The sequence below is a fragment of the Lynx canadensis genome, chromosome C2 (genome assembly GCF_007474595.2).
Source record: "Lynx canadensis isolate LIC74 chromosome C2, mLynCan4.pri.v2, whole genome shotgun sequence".
Taxonomy (NCBI): Eukaryota; Metazoa; Chordata; class Mammalia; order Carnivora; family Felidae; genus Lynx; species Lynx canadensis.
Genome location: NC_044311.2, coordinates 51,359,051 through 51,378,923, shown reverse-complemented (window position 1 = coordinate 51,378,923; position 19,873 = coordinate 51,359,051). Strand labels below are relative to the sequence as shown.

The 19,873-nt window shown below is 39.7% G+C and overlaps 1 protein-coding gene across 3 annotated transcripts in view; it reads left to right on the top strand.

Moving 5' to 3' along the window:
* Window positions 1–19,873, top strand: part of VEPH1 (ventricular zone expressed PH domain containing 1) — a 244,916-nt gene that overhangs the window by 203,736 nt on the left and 21,307 nt on the right. For all 3 annotated transcript variants that reach the window (XM_030330157.1, XM_030330154.1, XM_032594682.1), the window contains exon 12: window positions 17,052–17,169. In XM_030330157.1, the coding sequence (XP_030186017.1) occupies window positions 17,052–17,169 (118 nt within the window). The remainder of the gene's footprint in view (window positions 1–17,051; window positions 17,170–19,873) is intronic.

Here is a 19,873-nt window from a genome sequence, read left to right as displayed (position 1 = left end):
CTGGGACACCCCTGGCTCAAACACAGAACTGGTTGGGAGAATGGTGGACATTAAAATAGGGTCTGGGCTGGGGCATCTGGGTGGCTCAGTTGGTTAAGCGTCTGACTCCTAGTTTTGGCTCAGGTCATGATCTCATGGTTCATGAGTTTCAGCCACGCATTGGGCTCCGTACTGACAGCATGGAGCCCGCTTGGGATCCTCTCTCTCCCGTTCTCTCTCTGCCCTCCCCTGCTCATGCTCACATTCTCTCTCAAAATAAATAAATAAACTTTAAAAAATAGAGTCTAGGCTTTAAAAAAATTTTTTTTTATGTTTATTTACTTTTGAGAGACAGAGAAAGCAAGAGCAGGAGAGGAGCAGAGAGACCAAACAACATGGTCTGGGGTAATTTACCTCTGCCTCGTAAGCCATGGCAAGGAGCTTAGATTTTATTGCAATCTATGGGAAGTCACTGAAGAGTTTTGAGCAGCAGACATTATTACCCAGCCTGATTTCAAATGATCAACCTGTCTGCCATGTGAAGGCTAGATGAGAAAGGGGCAAAAGTGGAATCAGGGAGATCATGAAGACTATTGCCCACCCAGATGAGAAAAGAGAGTAGGTTGAGCTGGGATGGTCCTGGCAGGGATAGAAATGAATGACACATTCAGTATAAATTTTGGAGGTAAAAAGGACATAGCAAGCTAATGGGTGAGTGTAAGGGTGAGGGAGACTTTAGAATATCTTAAATTTAAAATGTCTGTGAGATGTCCCAGTGTAATTGCCTAGTAGGAAAATCTGTGGTTTAGGCCACAGATGAGGGAATTGTTGGCACAGAGGTGGTGAACACCACAGGAAGATTAAGGCAATCTGACAAGGCAGTCTAGACAGCCAAAGGACCCAATGAAGGATTGAATCCAGAGAGCAGTCCAAAGACAAAAGAAACTCAGAAAGTTTAGAGGTCACATGTCTCAAGAGAATCCAAGAAAGAGAGAGAAAGAAAGTGAATGGGATTTGGCAGCCAGGTCAAGGCAGCAAAGTACAAAAAAGTGCCTATCCAATTGGGCAACTTGGAAAAGGCAGTTTTAATGGAGTTTTAAAGGCAAGGTTCAAAATGGAGTTGGTGAAGAAATGAAGAAGGAAGAATGAGGAAGGAGACAGCATCTGTAGAGAAATGTTTTAGAGGCTGGAGTTGAGTGGGTTCACAAATGGAGGAAATATGGAGATGGCTTGGAATGGAATTCTCCAGCACATGTTTGCAAATGTTGGGATGATACAACAGAGAGGGTGAGGGTGATGAACAGATGAAAGAAAGCGATTGCACACAGACACAGATTTGATGGGAGAAACATGAATGAGTTCTGTTTCATGACTTTTCATCTTTTTCAGTGACATAAGGGGTAAGGCCATCAGCTGAAAGTGTTGATGGGGGAGGGAGGATGGAATATAGGAAGTTTGAGGAAATAAAGTCTAAAATGAAATTCTCAGACAAAAGAACCACGAAAGTACTAGGGAACTATAGCAGGACTGTCAGACCATGAGAAACATCCATTTGGGATCTGCAGCAATGGATTTAAAGTAAAAAATGGAGGGGCGCCTGGGTGGCTCAGTCGGTTAAGCGTCCAACTTCAGCTCGGGTCATGATCTCACGTTTCGTGAGTTTGAGCCCCACGTCAGACTCTGTGCTGATAGTTCAGAGCCTAGAGCCTGCTTTAGATTCTGTGTCTCCCTCTCCCTCTGCCCCTCTCCCACCCATGCTATCTCTCTCTCTCTCTCTCTCTCTCTCTCTCTCAAAAATAAACATTAAAAAAATTGTTTTAATTTAAAGTAAAAAAGGAAATATGATTTTCTCCAGTAGTGATCAGCTATTTAGGTGCTAAAACAGAGTTCATCCAAGCTTGAACTTCTGTCTTTTGGTTGAGTGGTAATTAAATGGTGAAAGATTTCAAGGTAGGGGAGATCTTTAAGAAGATAGAGGGCCATGATGCTGACCAAAAGAAAAGGTTTAAAAGACCAAAAAAAAAAAAAAAAAAAAAAAAAAAGAGGAAACCCAGTTTGAGCAACAAAAAGATGGTCTTTAGAGCCAAGGGGAAGAAAAAGTTATTTTCTTTTTTTTTAAGTTTATTTCTTTATTTTGAGAGAGATAAGATAGCACAAGTATGAGAGGGACAGAGAGAGAGGGGGACAGAGGATCCGAAGTGGATTCCATGCTGACAGCAGAGAGACCAATGTGGGGCCCGAACTCATGAACCATGAGGCTTGAGCCAAAGTCAGATGCTTAACTGACTCAACCACTCAGGCACCCCCTGAAAGTTATTTTCTGAATGAGGAAGAGGATGGATTTCTGTTGAGCTTCTCTTCCCAAGAATCTCTGCTTCTCCTCTCAGCCCCAACCTGTGCTCTACTACTCCCCTTGGAAACAAGAGTGCAAGCTCATCCATAGCACTACTGGCCAAGGGAAAAGCAGACAGACAATGGCCACCAGGTGAGATGAGGCCAGTGTGACCGTAGCTGTGCACCCTACTGCGTGTGTGAGACTTGCAATGCTAGGTGGCTCTGCGAGAGTATTAGCTTAACCCCAAGATGAACTTTTATCATAGTTTCTGCACTATCAGTAGACTCACAACCCTCCGCCATAGCCACATAACAGTTCATCAGGGATTAACGTGATTAACATAAGAAGACAGGCTCCAAGGTGAAGAGAGTCCTTGAGAACAGCACATCCTCTGGAGACTTTTATAAGCATGCCTTTTATTGATGTCTTAGGACTACAGAGTTTGGAAGTCTAGCCAGATTCTAAACTTTACCTCCCTAAATGCTGTCTCTACCTTCGTTCATATTTTCTTCCCCTTAAGAGCTATACATTATAACAATCTATAGGACCCTCATTTAAACAGTTCTATACATGCAATTCATATTAAGTGATTGCACATGACTTTATAAATACATTGAACCTAAGTGACCATTAACTATTTAAAAATTAGAAAATTGTTACCCTTACACTTGGCTAATTAATACACACTATTACTATCTCCCTAACCACCACCCACACATATTATGCTCATGTTTTACATAAGCTTTTTTAAAGAAATTAAAATTGGCAGGATAAATATTTTCTCAGTATAGTTTAAAACCTGGTTTATCACATGTATTGTATTTCCTTCATTTTTCACAAGCCAGACTGTCCTATAATGAAGCTTATCAATTTTACTACTGTAGTGAACATTCCTTCACAGTCAGCCAGATGTTCTGCATCAGTCAAGGAAATTAAAAAAACACACACACTTTAGAGAATAGTTAACAAAATAACTCTATTCCTGGGGGAACAGAGGTATGTCACTCCTCCGAAAAGTCAATTTCAATCCAAATAGTCGTTTGGGTTCTTTTCTTAAACGATCAGTGCATGAGTAAAATATTTTACTTTTTCCCTTGATGCTATCATGGATATTGTGTGAGTGCCTACAAATCCTGGCCACTAAACTATTGGAATAAACAGCACTTTATTTCAAGCAAGGAGGAAGCGTGGTAGTTAGGAGCTCAGGATCTGGGTTTGAATCCTGTCTCCAGCGCTTACTGGTTCTTTGATTTAAGTCCTCTGTGCTTCATCTTCCTTAACAAGACACTAATACCCACTTCATAAGGATGTTATAAGATTTAGAAGACATAATACATGTAGAGCAACTGGGTGGCTTAGTTCGTTAAGCATCCAGCTTTGGCTCAGGTCATGATCTTGTGGTTCATGAGTTCAAGCCCCGTGTCAGGCTCTGTGCTGACAGCTCAGAGCCTGAAGCCCGCTCCAGATTCTGTGTCTCCCTCTCTCTCTGCCCCTCCCCGATCATGCCTTGTTTCTCTCTCTCTCTCTCTCAAAAATAAACACTGAAAAATTTTTTTAATTTATAAAAAAAAGAAGACATAATACATGTAAAATTCTTCGAACAGTGACTAGCACACGGTAAGAGCTCAGTACATGGTAACTAGTATCATTTTATTGTACTTCCTCTGCAAGACCCCTTAAACAAAATGAATAACAAAGGTTTCATCCTTTGAGACAGATCTATTTTCACAATAGCCAAAAATTTATGTAGGCCCAGGTCTATTATAAAAGGAGACTGTTCATACTGAATAATAGTTATTGTTTAGCAAAAGCTGGGTTTCACTAAAGTAATGAAACTTTTGTACATGGCTCATGAATATACCCTACAAAATAGTTTTGGAAGAGACTTCTAAAAATGTTTTGAGCAGAGGCTGTGTCACTAAAATATGAGTAGTCATTCAAATTTAACACTCATTTCAAAATATAAAATCCTGGTTTTTTTAATGTAAAAACTCAGCAATTTAAGTATCTCAGTAATTGACATATCAAGAAAGAGAACAGTCAGTGGCACTGTTTGCCTTTTTTTAAAAGATTCTGTACATTGCTTGTAGATTAGCAAACTCTTGGTTCTAGGGAGACATTACCACATTACCCTCTTTCCTTTAGGGATTACAAAGTAACCTTTATTTTTTTTTAATTCAGTATACAAATATTTCCTAAAGTCTAATTATTTTCAAAATATTGTTACATTGTTATACTATCTTCACTACAATTTGGGGTTATTACTGAAGGCCATTCCTAGAGATAGGAGCCTTTTTTAAAAAGTTCTTTGCTAAATACAGTCAATAGAATCATTTGATGCCTCATTCCAGGGTCTGGTAATTCCTTCTACACAGTCTCCCTTGTAGCCATGACAAATTGCTCATGCTCAGTGTGAGCCCCTTTCTTCATGGTCTTTTCCCAGAGCTGATGGGAAACATTAGAACACCACCCCCACTCCAGTGCTGCTGAGTAGTTCTTAGACCTTAGTCCATGCACGAGTCCCTGGAGACCTTGTTTAAATGCAAGTTCCTGGGACCTCTGTGGATCTTGCAAGTGGTAATTTTGGGGGTGGGCCTGGGACTCTGCATTTCTAACACACATGATCCAGGTGATTCTGAGGTAGAAGGTCCCACCAACTATTCTTATGGAAATACTGGAAGAGAGGCAAAGGCAACTGGAATCCAATTGACTCGGCTTGAGTCACATCTCTCCCACCAACATGCGCTGGGCATCTGGGCAAGTTGGTTAACCTCATCGAAGCTTAACTTCTTCATCTATAAACTAGGAACAAATTCATCTGCCTGATAGTGTTGCTAGGAAGGCATTATGAGATGATGCATCTAGTTAAACACCCAGCAGAGCCCCTGGCACAGTGAGTGCCCCATAAACAGCATCTATAAAATCATTGCTTTATAACCTTTGAGGCTGTGGTTAAGTCACCTGTTTAGTTTTCTCTTTTTTGGATTTGTAACAACTTAGATATCTTTATGGCCCTGCTCTGACTTTGTAAGAACTGAACGTTGTAGTCTGTGTCTGATCAGGGCCCAGGTACCTCATTATAAACCTATATATGTGTCTAATGATTCCCCAAATGGGCACACCTCGTTGCACCCTTTAATTTCAGCATCTCATTAGTGTTCCATTTGCCCACTTTGTTATTTCCCATTCCCTCACTAGTGTCCCCTTCCTTTTTTTTTTTCCTTTCCTTTCAGTCCCCACATCTTCCTATGCCCATTTCTTTATTCATGGCATTAAATCCTTCCTTTTATGCTTGTCATGATTCCTTCCTTTCTGCACAGCTCATTACATCCCTCCATCTGTGAACCTCATTATGCCATCCCATTTTTATCTTGTTACATCCTCATCATGCACATATTATTAGCTCCTCCATTCATGCATAGCACTGCATTCTTTCTCTCTGCTTCTTATCATGACCTGCCCTTTCCACCCTTCCCATTTAATGCTTCCATTTATAAATCACATTACATCCCCCCCAAATGCCTTCATCATTACACCCATCCATTTATGCATCTCATTACTTTTGCCCATGCACATTTCTATGTGCATTTCTATTTGTACATCTCATTATGGCCCCATCAAACATGCACATGTCATTACTCCCCTTTCAAATGTTCGTGTTGCATTACATCCTTCTATGTTTGCATCTCATTACATCCAATATTCCTAGGTTTGACAACAAACTAACAAAGACAGATAAGTGTGTTACTTGCTTTTAGAAAACAAAATATGTTTCTCAGGCGCCTAACATCAGTGTTTCTTAAACAAGTCACTCATTTCAGAAAGATTTACATATTTATCTAGCTAAGAGATTAAAAAAAAGACACCCTCTATTTTATATGCATAAAAAAGAGCTCCTTATCTTGTTTTGTTCAACTCATGGTCATTATCACTACTTTGTATTATTTCTCTACAGTTTACAAAGTGATGCAATTATCCATGAATTTATTTGTGGCAACAACTCTCTGAAAGAGACAGCTTAGGGATCCCAGTCATTTTACAGAATGAGAATTGCATTGAAAGCACCAGGAAATTAAGTTATTTCCCAAGAACTGCTAGTGGATGGCAGTGGCAGGGCTCAAAGTCAAATCTTCTGTCTCCAAAATCTACATTCTTTATGCCATACCACTCTGCAGAAAAAAAAAATCCCTTATTTCTATGTATCATGTGTCATTTAATCCATTCCATAACACTTCCCTATGACAGACGCTGGTGTTTGCACACTTTAGGTGCAAACCTAAAGCTTTAGGTTTGCTTTATTTTCTTTTCTAAAACAAAATAACATAACATCAATGCTTTGAAATAAAACACTTAGCATTTTGTGTTCATCTCTTTGTCCCTGAGTTTGAAGAACTAGATTACAAGAAGCTTTAGTGCGGAGTCCCCCAACAAGAAGAAATGCACATAGACTAAGATGCAAAAGTCAAGAGAAAGAGATGGTCCTTTACTGATCTTCCCCACCAAGACCGGCATCATACAGGCAAAATAAGGGGACTTCCCTGCAAGAGATTTGAGGGATACCAAGGAAGCCCCCCACCAGGTTCTGCACCTTTCTTCCTGACAGATCCTAAACCTGGCCAGTCTCTGCTTCATTGAACTGTGTTCTCTGCCTCACTTTTATTTTCTATTTTATTATGAAACAGCTCATAAATTCAGTAAAGTGCAGAAAGATGATACCCATTCCCATCACAAGATAGAAGAGATGTTTACATTTCTTCCATATTTACTTCAAATATTCCCCTTTGCCAGAAGAAAGGAATTGTAAATATTCTCTTGAGGTTGGTGTGTATTATTTCCATTTCCACAGATATTTTTGTACTGTTGTTTTAAAATTTTACATATGTGTTATAGTGCACATATCTTTTGCATATCCTTTCCGTGCTTAACATTATGTTTTAAAAATATATCTGTCTGTTCACACATGTGAAGCTAGCTCATTCATTTTAGTATCTATAAAGTTTTCCATTGTGTAAATAGACCAGAGTTTACTTTATCCATTTCTCTATGAGGGGGTAGTGCAACATCACATCTGCTTGTTCTCTTATTACTTCATCAGTGCTGAGTGCTGTGCTCTACCCGTTGAATGACTAAGTGAGACATTTGAAATTCTCACATCATGGGAAGCAATGCCTTCTCCATAGATCCATAGCAGAGTCCGTTTTTTCCCCATTGTAACTGCTCCAAGTAGTAAACACATCAACAAAACGATAGTTCTTAAGTAAAACTGGACTCTGGCCAAATGTTGGTATGTACTTGTGTATTAAAATAATTGTACCTAAAATGAGTGGTCTGATTCCCAGATCTTGGGATACTTCTTATGTTAGCAAAAGGCAATAGAGATGGAAAAAAATACAATATTTGCCACAGAAATGTGGTTGATTTTTCCTCTGGTTAAGAAGCAATGGTTTAAGGAGTCACTGGAGACTACTGCCAGCCTCTGATGCAAGCAGACCAATATGACTGTGGCCACCAAAAGTATGGCCTATTTCAGATATAAGAAAAGACTGTTAGATAGTAATCCTTCCAGAAACTTCAGAGCCTGGAAAAGCCTTCCATTGTGGTGCAGAAAAGGAATTCTTCATATTGTGCTGGTGGGAATGTAAATTGGATCATTCTGACAAGCAATTTAACAGAACTTAGTGAAGTTAAGGATATGCATGATGTTCAATTTTTAATGCCTCATGCAAACAAGATTTCTGGAGCAGAGCAGATTATTTACAGCTAATAACCTCACTGACTCCCCTTTGCTTCCATTATTAATCCTGGGCAACACAATGAGAACCTGGTGTCATCCTACACATACAAGGTCCATACCGTAGGAAAAGAAATACTGAGAATATGAATCTGGATATTTATATGGTGGGGTGGGGGTGGCCAGGACCCCCACTCATCTGAAAGAAGGAGGGAAACATTTTTGCTCCTTGGGAAAGATTCTGGGTTTTTCTACCTTTTGGAATATAAATAAATCTCTCCAGGGCGAGGATAAGACCAGTGTCTCCAGCTTGACAGCTTAGACATGTCTCTAAATCCTGGGTCTCATCCCCACCTTGAGATGTAAACACATACTTCTGGGAAGATAAATCTCTCTAAATGGTCTCTCACTTTCTAATAAGTCATAAATTACTTCTCAAGCTTGTTCTTTTAGCCCGAGTCCCAAGTTTTAGTAAAATTTGCTCAGAAAGCCCAAACTATGCAGAAACATAAAAAAAAAAAAAAACAACCCAACAGATTTTCTGTACATTCTTAAACATACCCTGTGATCTAATAATAATCTTCTTTTTTAAAATTTTTTTAATGTTTATTTTTGACAGAGAGAGATAGAGCATGAGTAGGGGAGGGGCAAAGAAAGGGAGACACACACACAGAATCCGAAGCAAGCTCCAGGCTCTGAGCTGTCAGCACAGAGCCTGACATGGGACTCAAACTCACGGACCATGAGATCATGACTTGAGCCGAATTGAGATGCTTAACCCACTGAGCCACCCAGTCACCCCAACAATTCCACTTCTGCATGATTATCCAGAAAAATTCTTATGTCCACAAGGGGATGTGTATGAGGATATTCATTGTTGCATGGTTCATGTAAGTGTAAACATGGGGCACAGTTGGCGCCTATCACTAGCGGAATGGTTACATTAAAATGAGACAGTGGCAGATGTGCACCACATCATTCTATGGCAGTGGCAACAAACTAAGTACACACACAATGCCATGTACTCTTGAGAGTAACAAGCAAGAAATAGAATGTGGTCCATGGCATAACATTTATGAAAATGAAAAACACAGTAAGCATATTTTTCAAGAACCCAGACATGTTTGAAGAAATATATCAAACCCAAAATCACTTACGTAAAGGTGACGTGGAGCATCTGGGAATGAGAATGGTATCAGGGATAATGAGGGGGATATAAGAGAAAATAACCTGCATGGCTGCAGAGTATGGTTATGTTGCTAACTGACTTCCAGAGGAGAAAAAGAAAGCCCCTTCACTGAGCTCATTCCATATCAGCACCCTCTGTGGTCTAGTACCACGTGGTAGTACAGTAATCCCCCTGCTGTATTCTTGGAGATACATTCCAAGACCCCCAGTGGATCCCTGAAACCATGGATAGTACTGAGCCAAATATATACTATGCTTTTTCCTCTACATACATACCTATGATAAAGGTTAATTTATAAATTAGGACACCTGAAAAACAAATAATCCAGTGAAGAAATGGGCAGAAAACATGAATAGACACTTCTCTAAAGAAGACATCCAGATGGCCAAGAGGCACATGAAAAGATGCTCAACGTTGCTCCTCATCAGGGAAATACAAATCAAAACCACACTCAGATATCACCTCACGCCAGTCAGAGTGGCCAAAATGAACAGATCAGGAGACTATAGATGCTGGAGAGGATGTGGAGAAATGGGAACCCTCTTGCACTGTTGGTAGGAATGCAAACTGGTGCAGCCACTCTGGAAAACAGTGTGGAGGTTCCTCAAAAAATTAAAAATAGACCTACCCTATGACCCAGCAGTAGCACTGCTAGGAATTTACCCAAGGAATACAGGAGTACTGATGCATAGGGGCACTTGTACCCCAATGTTTATAGCAGCACTCTCAACAATAGCCAAATTATGGAAAGAACCTAAGTGTCCATCAACTGATGAATGGATAAAGAAATTGTGGTTTATATACACAATGGAGTACTATGTGGCAATGAGAAAGAATGAAATATGGCCCTTTATAGCAACATGTACAGAACTGGAGAGTGTGATGCTAAGTGAAATAAGCCATACAGAGAAAGACAGATACCATATGTTTTCACTCTTATGTGGATCCTGAGAAACTTAACAGGAACCCATGGGGGAAGGGAAGGAAAAAAAAAAAGAGAGGTTAGAGTGGGAGAGAGCCAAAGCATAAGGGACTCTTAAAAAATGAGAACAAACTGAGAGCTGATGGGGGGTGGGAGGGAGGAGAGGGTGGGTGGTGGGTATTGAAGAGGGCATCTTTTGGGATGAGCACTGGGTGTTGTATGGAAACCAATTTGACAATAAATTTCATATATTTAAAAAAAATAAACAATACAAATGACAAAAAAAATTATAAATTAGGCACAGTAAGAGATCAACAACAAATAATAATGAAATAGAATAATATAGCAATATACTACAATAAAACTTATGTGAGTGTAGTCTCTCAGAATATCTTATTATACTGTACTCACTATTCTTCTTGTAGTGACAGGAGATGATAAAGTGCCTAGTGAGGAGATGAACTGTGGTGAATGATGCAGGGAGTATGATGTAGTAGCTTTAGGCTACAACTGACCTACTGATGATACATCAGAAGAAGGATTATCTGCTTCCAGGCTGGGGTTGGCAGTGGGTAACTGAAACTTTGGAGAGTGAAACCACAGATAAGGGGGGACTACTGGACACAGCAGTGCTAGATGCTCAATATACAGTTATTAAATGCAGGTGGCAACCATTGATGCTGGCTGTCATGCCAATGGTTCCAATGATTACATTTTACTGCTATCACCACTGTAAAAATGTCAAATTTTCTTGATATTTTGAACACTGGTAATCTTTTGCCCTGGCTTCCACTCTGATTAAAAAATACTTTGCTGCCTTTAATGGACTAAATTTTAAAAGAAATTAGGTTCATAAAGAAAGTAATTGTGGGTTTATCAAACATTTATGAAGCTTCACCCAATTTTCCACCTTTAGTTTCCACTCAATCCATATGCTTGCATTAGCTTTTGCATAAACTGCTTTATTTAAACTCTTATAATGTTTACTGCCAACATTTTATATTCACATTATTTTCTCATGATCCCTAGGCGAATGTGAAAACTTTACTTTTTGAGTCAAATCAAATAATCTATCATATTTGTTGGTTCTTACATGAAAGAGTTCTTCAAAACTTCTCTCGGAAATGAATCAAACATGCTTTCTTCCAGCCACTTGGAGCCAGACCCATGGTTGGAATTGCTACAACTTGCCAACAAGCAGTGTCCCAACACACTGGTACTCAAAGGATAGGGAAAAAGTCAAGTCTATTCTGTGATCTATAGTAATAGTAAGGAGCTGGCCACATTAACCTTACATACTCATATGTACCTAGAGTTCCCTTATTAGTCTGGGATAGAGAAAGGAGAGACAATGGAACAGAGTGCGTGTGTGACATCTACATTGAATACAGAATTATGTTATGAGTGCTTCTGGCTCAGCACCCTTGCTGCCTCTGCTCAGAGCCTGTCTCCCACCTGTTGCCCACTCCTTCCTCACACATCCCAGCCTTCTGCCAACTTTCAGATAAGCCTAAACAGCTTCAATTTTCACGCCTCTTCTCTTCTTTCCAAGTTGTACAATTTGGAATAATAATGTCTCTGATCTTCAAGAATTGAATTTTTGCTCTTGCAACCAGATTGTATATGTTGTCATTTGAAGCCAAACTACTGTGGAAAAGTATAAACATATGCACAAGAGGATTCAAAAATTCCTCAAATACCGATTAATGGAAACAAATCAGTCATCCTCATCTGTTCCCAAGGATGTAGGGTTAATCACCAGTCATTGCACATCAGAATAACCTAGGAGCTTGTTTAGAAATGCAGATTCCCAGGCACAAACACAGGCTAGTCACATTAGGTTTCTAGGAATGGAACCTGTGTTTGATGTTTGTAACAAGTTTCCCTGGGATTCCAGATACCGACACCTCCTAAGAACCAGTGATTTGGAAAAGCTGAGAACGAGCAGTCAACATGCTATATTGATGGATTTAGACAAATATTCTTCAATTACTAACATTTTATTCTAAAAACTTGTTTTATAAAATTAAATAAAATGAATTCCTGTAACACACATAGAGATGCAGGTATATTTTTTAAAAATATAACTGAAAGGGCTGAGTGGGCATAATTGAATAGACATGAAAGTTTAAAACCTAAATGCTACTGTTGATATAAATGGGAGATAAAATCTGTGTGTCTCAATTAGTAAACATTTACAAAGATTCATTGAACATCTATTATGAGCAAAGTGATATATTCAGTATTTTCAGAAGCTGTAAAATAATATGGAAATTAATCTTCTTGGGGTGCCTGGGTGGCTCAGTCGGTTAAGCGTCCGACTTTGGCTCAGGTCATGATCTCACAGTTTGTGAGCTTGAGCCCCGCATCGGGCTCTATGCTGACAGCTCAGAGCCTGGAGCCTGCTTCGGATTCTGTGTTACCTCTCTCTCTGGCCCTCCCCTGCTCACTCTCTCTCTTTCTCAACAATAAAAGAAAAAAAAAAGAAAAAAAAAAGAAAGAAATTAGTCTCCTTGCCAAGGGGGCTTTAATCCAGTTGAGAGCTGAAAGAATCACACCAGAAGAAGATAAAATCATAACCAATCACAAATAAAGATGTATTTCAGTTTTCCTCTGTGAAGAATACTATGCACCCAATGCATTATTGTATCACATACTTGGAATATAGGACAATGTCTCCTTCGTCTATTTATCCTTGGTTCCTGGCACCAGGTGCTATAAATACTAATTGCTATAAATTGAATAGTAATATTTTTCAGAAGTTGATTTAAAAATTAAATTATAGCATAAATATTCTTTAGAGTTTCTTTTGCTAGTTTATTCATTCAGTGCACAGTATGTTTCTTACAAGACACTATGTATGCTTGCACAATGTGGGACAATATGAATAACATAAAGATAAGTGATATAAGGATGACTCATTAATTTTTTCCCTCAATAAATTTTTGCACACCCTGGACTCCATATAGTTAGAATTCATACACTAGAAATAGCTGTAAAGACATAAAGCCCTTCTATTTTGTGAAAATATTGGAGATCGTTAAAAAAGGAAAAAGCCTCTTGTTTACATATCTTAAAGCATACTTGAAGTATGTGCCTAGAGTTGATCCCATTAACCATAGGCACACAGAACACATGAGGCAATCCTATGTTTTGTATCTGTGCAAAAAATAGCTTTAAACAGAATTTAAATGTACCAGAACCCAAAGTTCTTCCAGATGTATGCTTTCACTGATTTCTGGAAAATTGTTTCCCCATACCCTCTCACACTACATCGACCACTGTATAAGACCCAGAGGCCACTTTGCACTTTTACAGAATCCATAGCATTGACTCATGCTGTCATTATCATCAACATAACGTTGTAAATATCCTCTCATCTTTCCAGGCTATTTGGCTATTTTTCCCCTAAGAGGCTTTGCAAGAGACTTTTTATATAGTTCTCCAAATTCCTACTCCCGTTAATGATTTTTAAAAAAATAGAGAAACGTTCATTTAATTGGCTATTTAAAAACATCATTTTTCCTCCAGGGGCCTCTATCCCTTTTGAATTCGATGGTATTTATCAAGAAAACCTTTCTTGTTGTATTCTTACTATGATTATGTATCTTTTTCTTTATATTCTTCTGGTTTTATTGAGGCCTGATTTGGAGCGTTCTCAGAAGAATGTGACCTCTCTAAGTACAATCATCATTTTCATTGAGAATTGGCCAACAGGGTGTCTGTCACTTTCCCTTCTTCATGGCACAATGTCGGTATTGAGTCTTTGTGCTACATTACAAATTACCCAAACCTAGAAACTTAAAAAAACATATATTTGTTATCCCACAGTTTCCTTGGGTCAGGAGTCTGCTTGTGACTTAGCTGGGTCTTCTGCTCAGGGTCTCACAAGGCTGCAGTCAAGATATTGGCTGGGCTATGATCTCATTTAGAGGTTTGACTGGGAAGGGTCTGCTTCCAAACGTGGTTAGGCTGTTGGCAGATATCATTATTTGGGATTGTAGGACTAAAGACCTGGAACTCTTACTGGCTATTGGCTGAAGGCTGCCTTGAGGTCCAAGAGGCCACCCACAGTTACCTGCCTTGTGGCTCTGTCCATAGGCACTTCATAGTATGGCAGCTTGCTTCTTCAGCCCAACAGGAGAGTCTCCCTTATGCATCTGCTAACAAGATAGGTCTGTGTGTGTGTGTGTGTGTGTGTGTGTGTGTGTGTGTGTGTAGTGTGTGTGTGGTGTGTATGTGTTTGTGTACATAATAACATAATCATGGGATTGATATCTTATCATCTTTGTCATTTTCTCAGAAGCAAGTCACAGGTCTCTCCCACACCTAAGAAGAGTTTACATGAAGGAATGAGCACCAGAAGATGGGAATTATGGTGGGGGGCGGGTCACCCTAGGGTCTGTTTACCACAATGCCATTGAACTAAAGTGCTTCAGGGAGGAACTATACTTAGATATGAATGATTTTTACTATTCTTCTGGGGTCTAGTTGTTTTAAAGTAAGCTTATAATTCTCTAAATAAGTCAATTTTAATTCTCTTGGTATTAAAAAAAAGCCATATAGTAATTCTCGGGCAAAGCCTCAGAAATTATAAGACCCAGGAGGGTAAAGAAGATAAGTAAGAGAGAGAAATAATGACCTCAAGCACAGTCAAGAAACCAAAATTCCAAAACTGTAGGTATCGCTATTTGATGGTTTGTGTTTGCTTGTTTTGTGATTTATTTTGCTTTGATTTTCCAACAATATTTGGAGCTACATGTGTTGCATCTCTCTCTTCCAGGTTGGCTGTTATTGCTGATTTCAACAGTTCAGAGAATTACCCTCTATCTTCTTCAGTCAGTTCCCTTTGCATAACACCTAAATCCTCTAAAGAATTAGTCTGCTTTTGACTTCAGAACTTGAATGCTGGGATGTAGCTTGCCATCTGTCCTAAACTTTTTAAGTAACTTATTGCCAAGACAAATGTGGATTGTAGGCAACAACCTGGGACATTTCTGGTCTCAGAACAGGAAAAATAAAGGAACCCTTAAGTATTATTTTAAGTACTTTGTTTGTTAGCAGTGTTTGTGGTGAATGAAAAATTGATCCTTGGTTGTGTGTGAAATAGAGAAATGATCTGCATGCCAATGGCCAATAGACTTCAGAGACTTCAGAGTTCTGAAACTGAGATTTATGAACATCTGCTTTTCCCCCATAAATTTAAATATAGATTTCATCCTTTGAAACCTGCAAAACTCCCAGGTGCTTCTTCAGTCTTTATCTTGGGAACATGCTTTAAAAAAAAATGGCATTAAATGTTAGCAACTCAAAATACTATATTCAGCATGTTGAGGCTCCAAGATGTCCAATGCCAGAACACAAGCCATAATAGTCTTAATAAAGAATGCTGAAAAGTATTTCTTTCTAGTCCCAGTTTATGCCTTTCATAATTCCACAAATATTTATTTCATGCTTGCTTATGGGATAGGCATTTTTAGCGCTGAGATCATAGCAGCCAATATAACAGAGAAAATCCCTGCCTTCATTGTGTTTATGTTCCAGTGAGTGTAAATGTTCTCTTAAAAGAATTTCCTTTAAATGTTCATAATACTTTCATATGGTTCACTGGAAAACTTTGCACTGGGCTTGCAAACCAATGTTAATCCATTCCTGATGTTGGACTAGATTCTGGGGATACAACTGTGAACAAAGTAGATCTTTATTCTCGCAGGGTTCTTAGGGTTTGGCATATTTCTCACCTCTGTTAAGAAACATAGACCTGGGAAACAGGAGCTTTGGGGTAGAAACTGAGGAGCCACTTGCCCATTCTTTATTTTTGAGCCATCGTAAGCGGCACAAACAGTGCCTCCATCCTTTGGCTCTTGGGCTTACTAAGAGCTGTTACTATGGGTAGAAGATAAGAATGTGTGGACCAGAGGAAGGGGAATAAAATCACAAGTCTGCAGAGGACAAACACATAAGTCAGCTAGGCACGTGGAAGGCTAGCAAAGACATTAAATCCCTCTGAGGAAAGCAAGCTTTTAAGAGAGCAGTTCTGACCACCCTGTAGCAGAGGACACAAGGCATTTACATAATAGGAAAGCCTCAGGAGGACAGTAGAGCTATTTAATTTGGTTAGGCTAATAGTATTCCATCCATTTACAGTGTAATAGAACCTTTCTCCTCTGCCTCTTAAACAGGAACACGTTGGCACGATGCCACAGGGCACATAAAACAGCGCCAGTCTTCTTGGTGTGTCCATTCAACTCAGCTATTGGGAGGGGGAAAATTAATTTACTGATAAGTAATTTAAGACATTATTTTCTATTAAAACCAATACAGCTGCACCATGGAATATAATTCAGGATTTGCATATACCGTTAAGATAAAATATAAAACTGAAACAGTGCCGGAGCAAAGGGCTGAGGGATTAAGCCCTCTCCCATAGTTCCCACCAGCCACCTAAGAAGCCAACCTAACAAAAATAATGTTTTGATATGGATAATGGATCCTCAATTTTGTGCAAAGTGTAAATAACAGACAAACTCCCCTACAACTTTCCTATCAACCACGCTGTCCCTTGCGTACCCCTTCTTCTTAGAAATTCTGGAGTTGCCATTAGATGTAAGAAAATGTTGGACCGCTTCAGGCCCCACCCCCGAGCCCTGGGGCCTAGCTCTGGGGCCCACGATCACTGTCCTCTGCACTTAAGAGAAGTCCCTTGGAAGGGTTTGAGATAGTTGCTCTTTTGCAAGATGGGCTCAGAGAGGTTTTCTCAATGCTCCCTCCTTGTCCTTAGCACTGAGTCTGAGTACTGGCCATCCTGCTCCCATATCCCTTTTTTTCCAGTCTCTGAATGCTACGTAGCAGGCAGATCAGCTTATGTGCTTTGTGCTTTGTGTTCCTGGAACAGGATCTGGACCAGGTACAGCTCCATCTGGAAGAAGTGAGATTCTTTGATGTATTTGGCTTCAGCGAAGCAGCAGGAGCATGGCAATGCTTCATGTGCAACAACCCCGAGAAAGCGACTGGTGAGAGACCCCTCCCTTCCTCTTGCTGCTCAGAATCACTTGTGCCCCTGGGGTTTACAGGGACCTATGAGCCCTGCCATTCTAACTGGCCTTCTTCTTGCATGAATGTCCTAAGTTGTAATAATGCACAGAGGTATGCCTGGTGGCCTCTGCCTCATGGTGAGAGGTATTTCCCCAGAGTGGGAGTGAGAGAAAGGGAAGATGTTGAAAGGGAGAGAAACATAAACCAGAAACGAGCAAGAGAAACAACACCTTATGTGTAGTCATCAAGAAAGTAGTACTGGCTATTTTGTCCTGAAAGCATTCATTTCAGTCCAGATGACCCTGAGGGTTAGAGAAAAAGAGGTGTTCTGTCAAAAACCTCAAAGAAAGGAGATGCCGCTAAAGGAGTGAATGCATGCACAACCCTGTCATCTCATGTTCACCCCTTACACTTTCAAAAAACATTTTTTTAATGTTTATTTATTTTCAAGAGAGAAAGAGACAGAGCACCAGCGGGGGAGGGGCAGAGAGAAGGAGACACAGAATCTGAAGCAGGCTCCAGACTCTGAGCTGTCAGCACAGAGCCCGACGTGGGGCTTGAACCCACACACCCTGAGATCATGACCTGAGCCAAAGTCGTACCCTTAACTGATTGAGCCCCCCAGGCGCCCTACCCCTTACACTTTTGCTTGTGATTCTGCTGTGAAACACTTCAAGAGTGAGGAATTAATTGAGGAATGCCTTCCTAGCTGTTATTCACCCTTTCCCTCCCTGTCTGCTGCCCAAAGAATTTGGTCTACTGACTTTGCCTAAAAATAACAATTAGTGAATATAAGCCAAGCCCTGTGCTAAACATGTCAGCTATAGCTCATTAACATTTACAATGATCTTATCAGGTTGGTACTGATATTATCTCCATTTTACTTATGGGGAAACTGAGGTACAGAGCAATTTGATTAACTGAGGTCAGACAGGTAATAAATTAATAGCAGCAGGTTTTGAACTCAGTCTGACTGCAGGGCCCATGCTCTTAACCACTCCGCCATTCTGCCTTCCTGGTTACGCTTGCTCCAATCTGACCAGTGGAGTTAGGTTGATAATAAGTCTGTTTTCACAAATTATACTGTCCTTGCAAATGGAGTATTTCATCACTCATTTGCCTTCTGAGGACAAAGAGTTCTCACCACTGACAGAGCTCGAGAACTGCAGTTTCAACCAAGAGAACAACGATGAAACACTGCTGAGCCCAAAGCCACTTTGTAGATGAGCCACTCTCTAGAGAGCCACAGATTACACCACCTGTACCCGTTCCTTTCTTTTTAGGATGTTGAGCATCTTAAAGATTACCCATTGTGGCAAGTATGTTTTCTTGCTAACTGCCAAGAAGTTAAGACTGAATGGAAGAAAGCCTGTTTATTTGGCCAGATGGAGCTGTGAGGGGCTCATGGAGAGGCACCAGCTAAATTGTATTCGCCCACGGAAAAGTTGTGGATGGAAGAGGCTGGCAGTGCAGGATGGCAGGCTTTGTGAGGCACAGATTGTTGGCTGATTACGGAGTCTGCACTGAGCTGATGCCAGAGTGAACACCCCAATTTTTAAAAAGTTAATTTGAGCAAATAAGGAATTGGGGAATTGAATGTCTCCGTTATAAAACTTTCTCATTAGACCTTATTCCACCTGTGGAAAACAGCATAAAAGAAACTTTATTTGAGAGCATGGCGAAGTAGGGTGCTTATCCTAGATGGCTCTGAGAGACCCTTAAGAATTCTCATTCCAAGTAAGCTGAGTCCTTAGCTCAATAAGCATTTAATCATATCTGGCCAGCGGAGGCCTCAGAAGAGGGGCTGAAAGTTAAAAACACAAAGTGTTCCTTTAATATATATTTTCTCAAATTCTCTGCCATACACGTGAAAAGAACAGTTTGCACATTTACTCTTTCTTACTTGTGTTTCTCACAGTTAAATATAGACTGAGAACATATAGCAATAAAAATTCAAACAAGGCCAAATATTTTATAGCGGAACATATTGAATCAAAATGCTTGGCCCTAAAAACTTCAGTGTGCTTAGCTTTCTTTGTTCATTTCCTTTTGCTACATGAAAGGGGATGCGAGTCTGAGAGAAATCCTATGTTCAACTATTATTTTCACCAAAAACTCTTGATTCCCTGAAAAATGTATGTAGGTTGTTGATCTCATCTTATTTTTATATAAGCATCTAGATTATACATTTCATAGAAATGAAAGGTCTAACATAATGCTGCCGACACATATTATTCATGGAGACAATATTTACATTCATGTTCTTAAATTTTAAAGACGATCGAGACATAGGAATAAATATTTTATTATTTGGTTATGCACAGCAAACGTAGTACCCGAATCCTACTTTTCATTTACGTAATGTATGTTTGTTGTATTGGTTGAATGTCTTCTGCAGGCCAAGGCTTGGGATAAAATATGAGTAGGGTGCAATATCTCTGCTCTGAAGGGGTTCATAATCCAGTTAGGGCCAGAAGGCATATATGGAAAAGTCTAGCATACTTCCTTGTATGTTTATAGCAGGGAATGAATACTTGCCGAGTGAGTGAATGAATGAATAATATTTGGAAATGACAAAATCAAATATGCCTCAAATATTAAAGTAAGATGTTTCAAGATTGTGATTATGTATTAATCAAATCAAATACATCACTATACCATACCCAGTGCGTTGTAAATCTG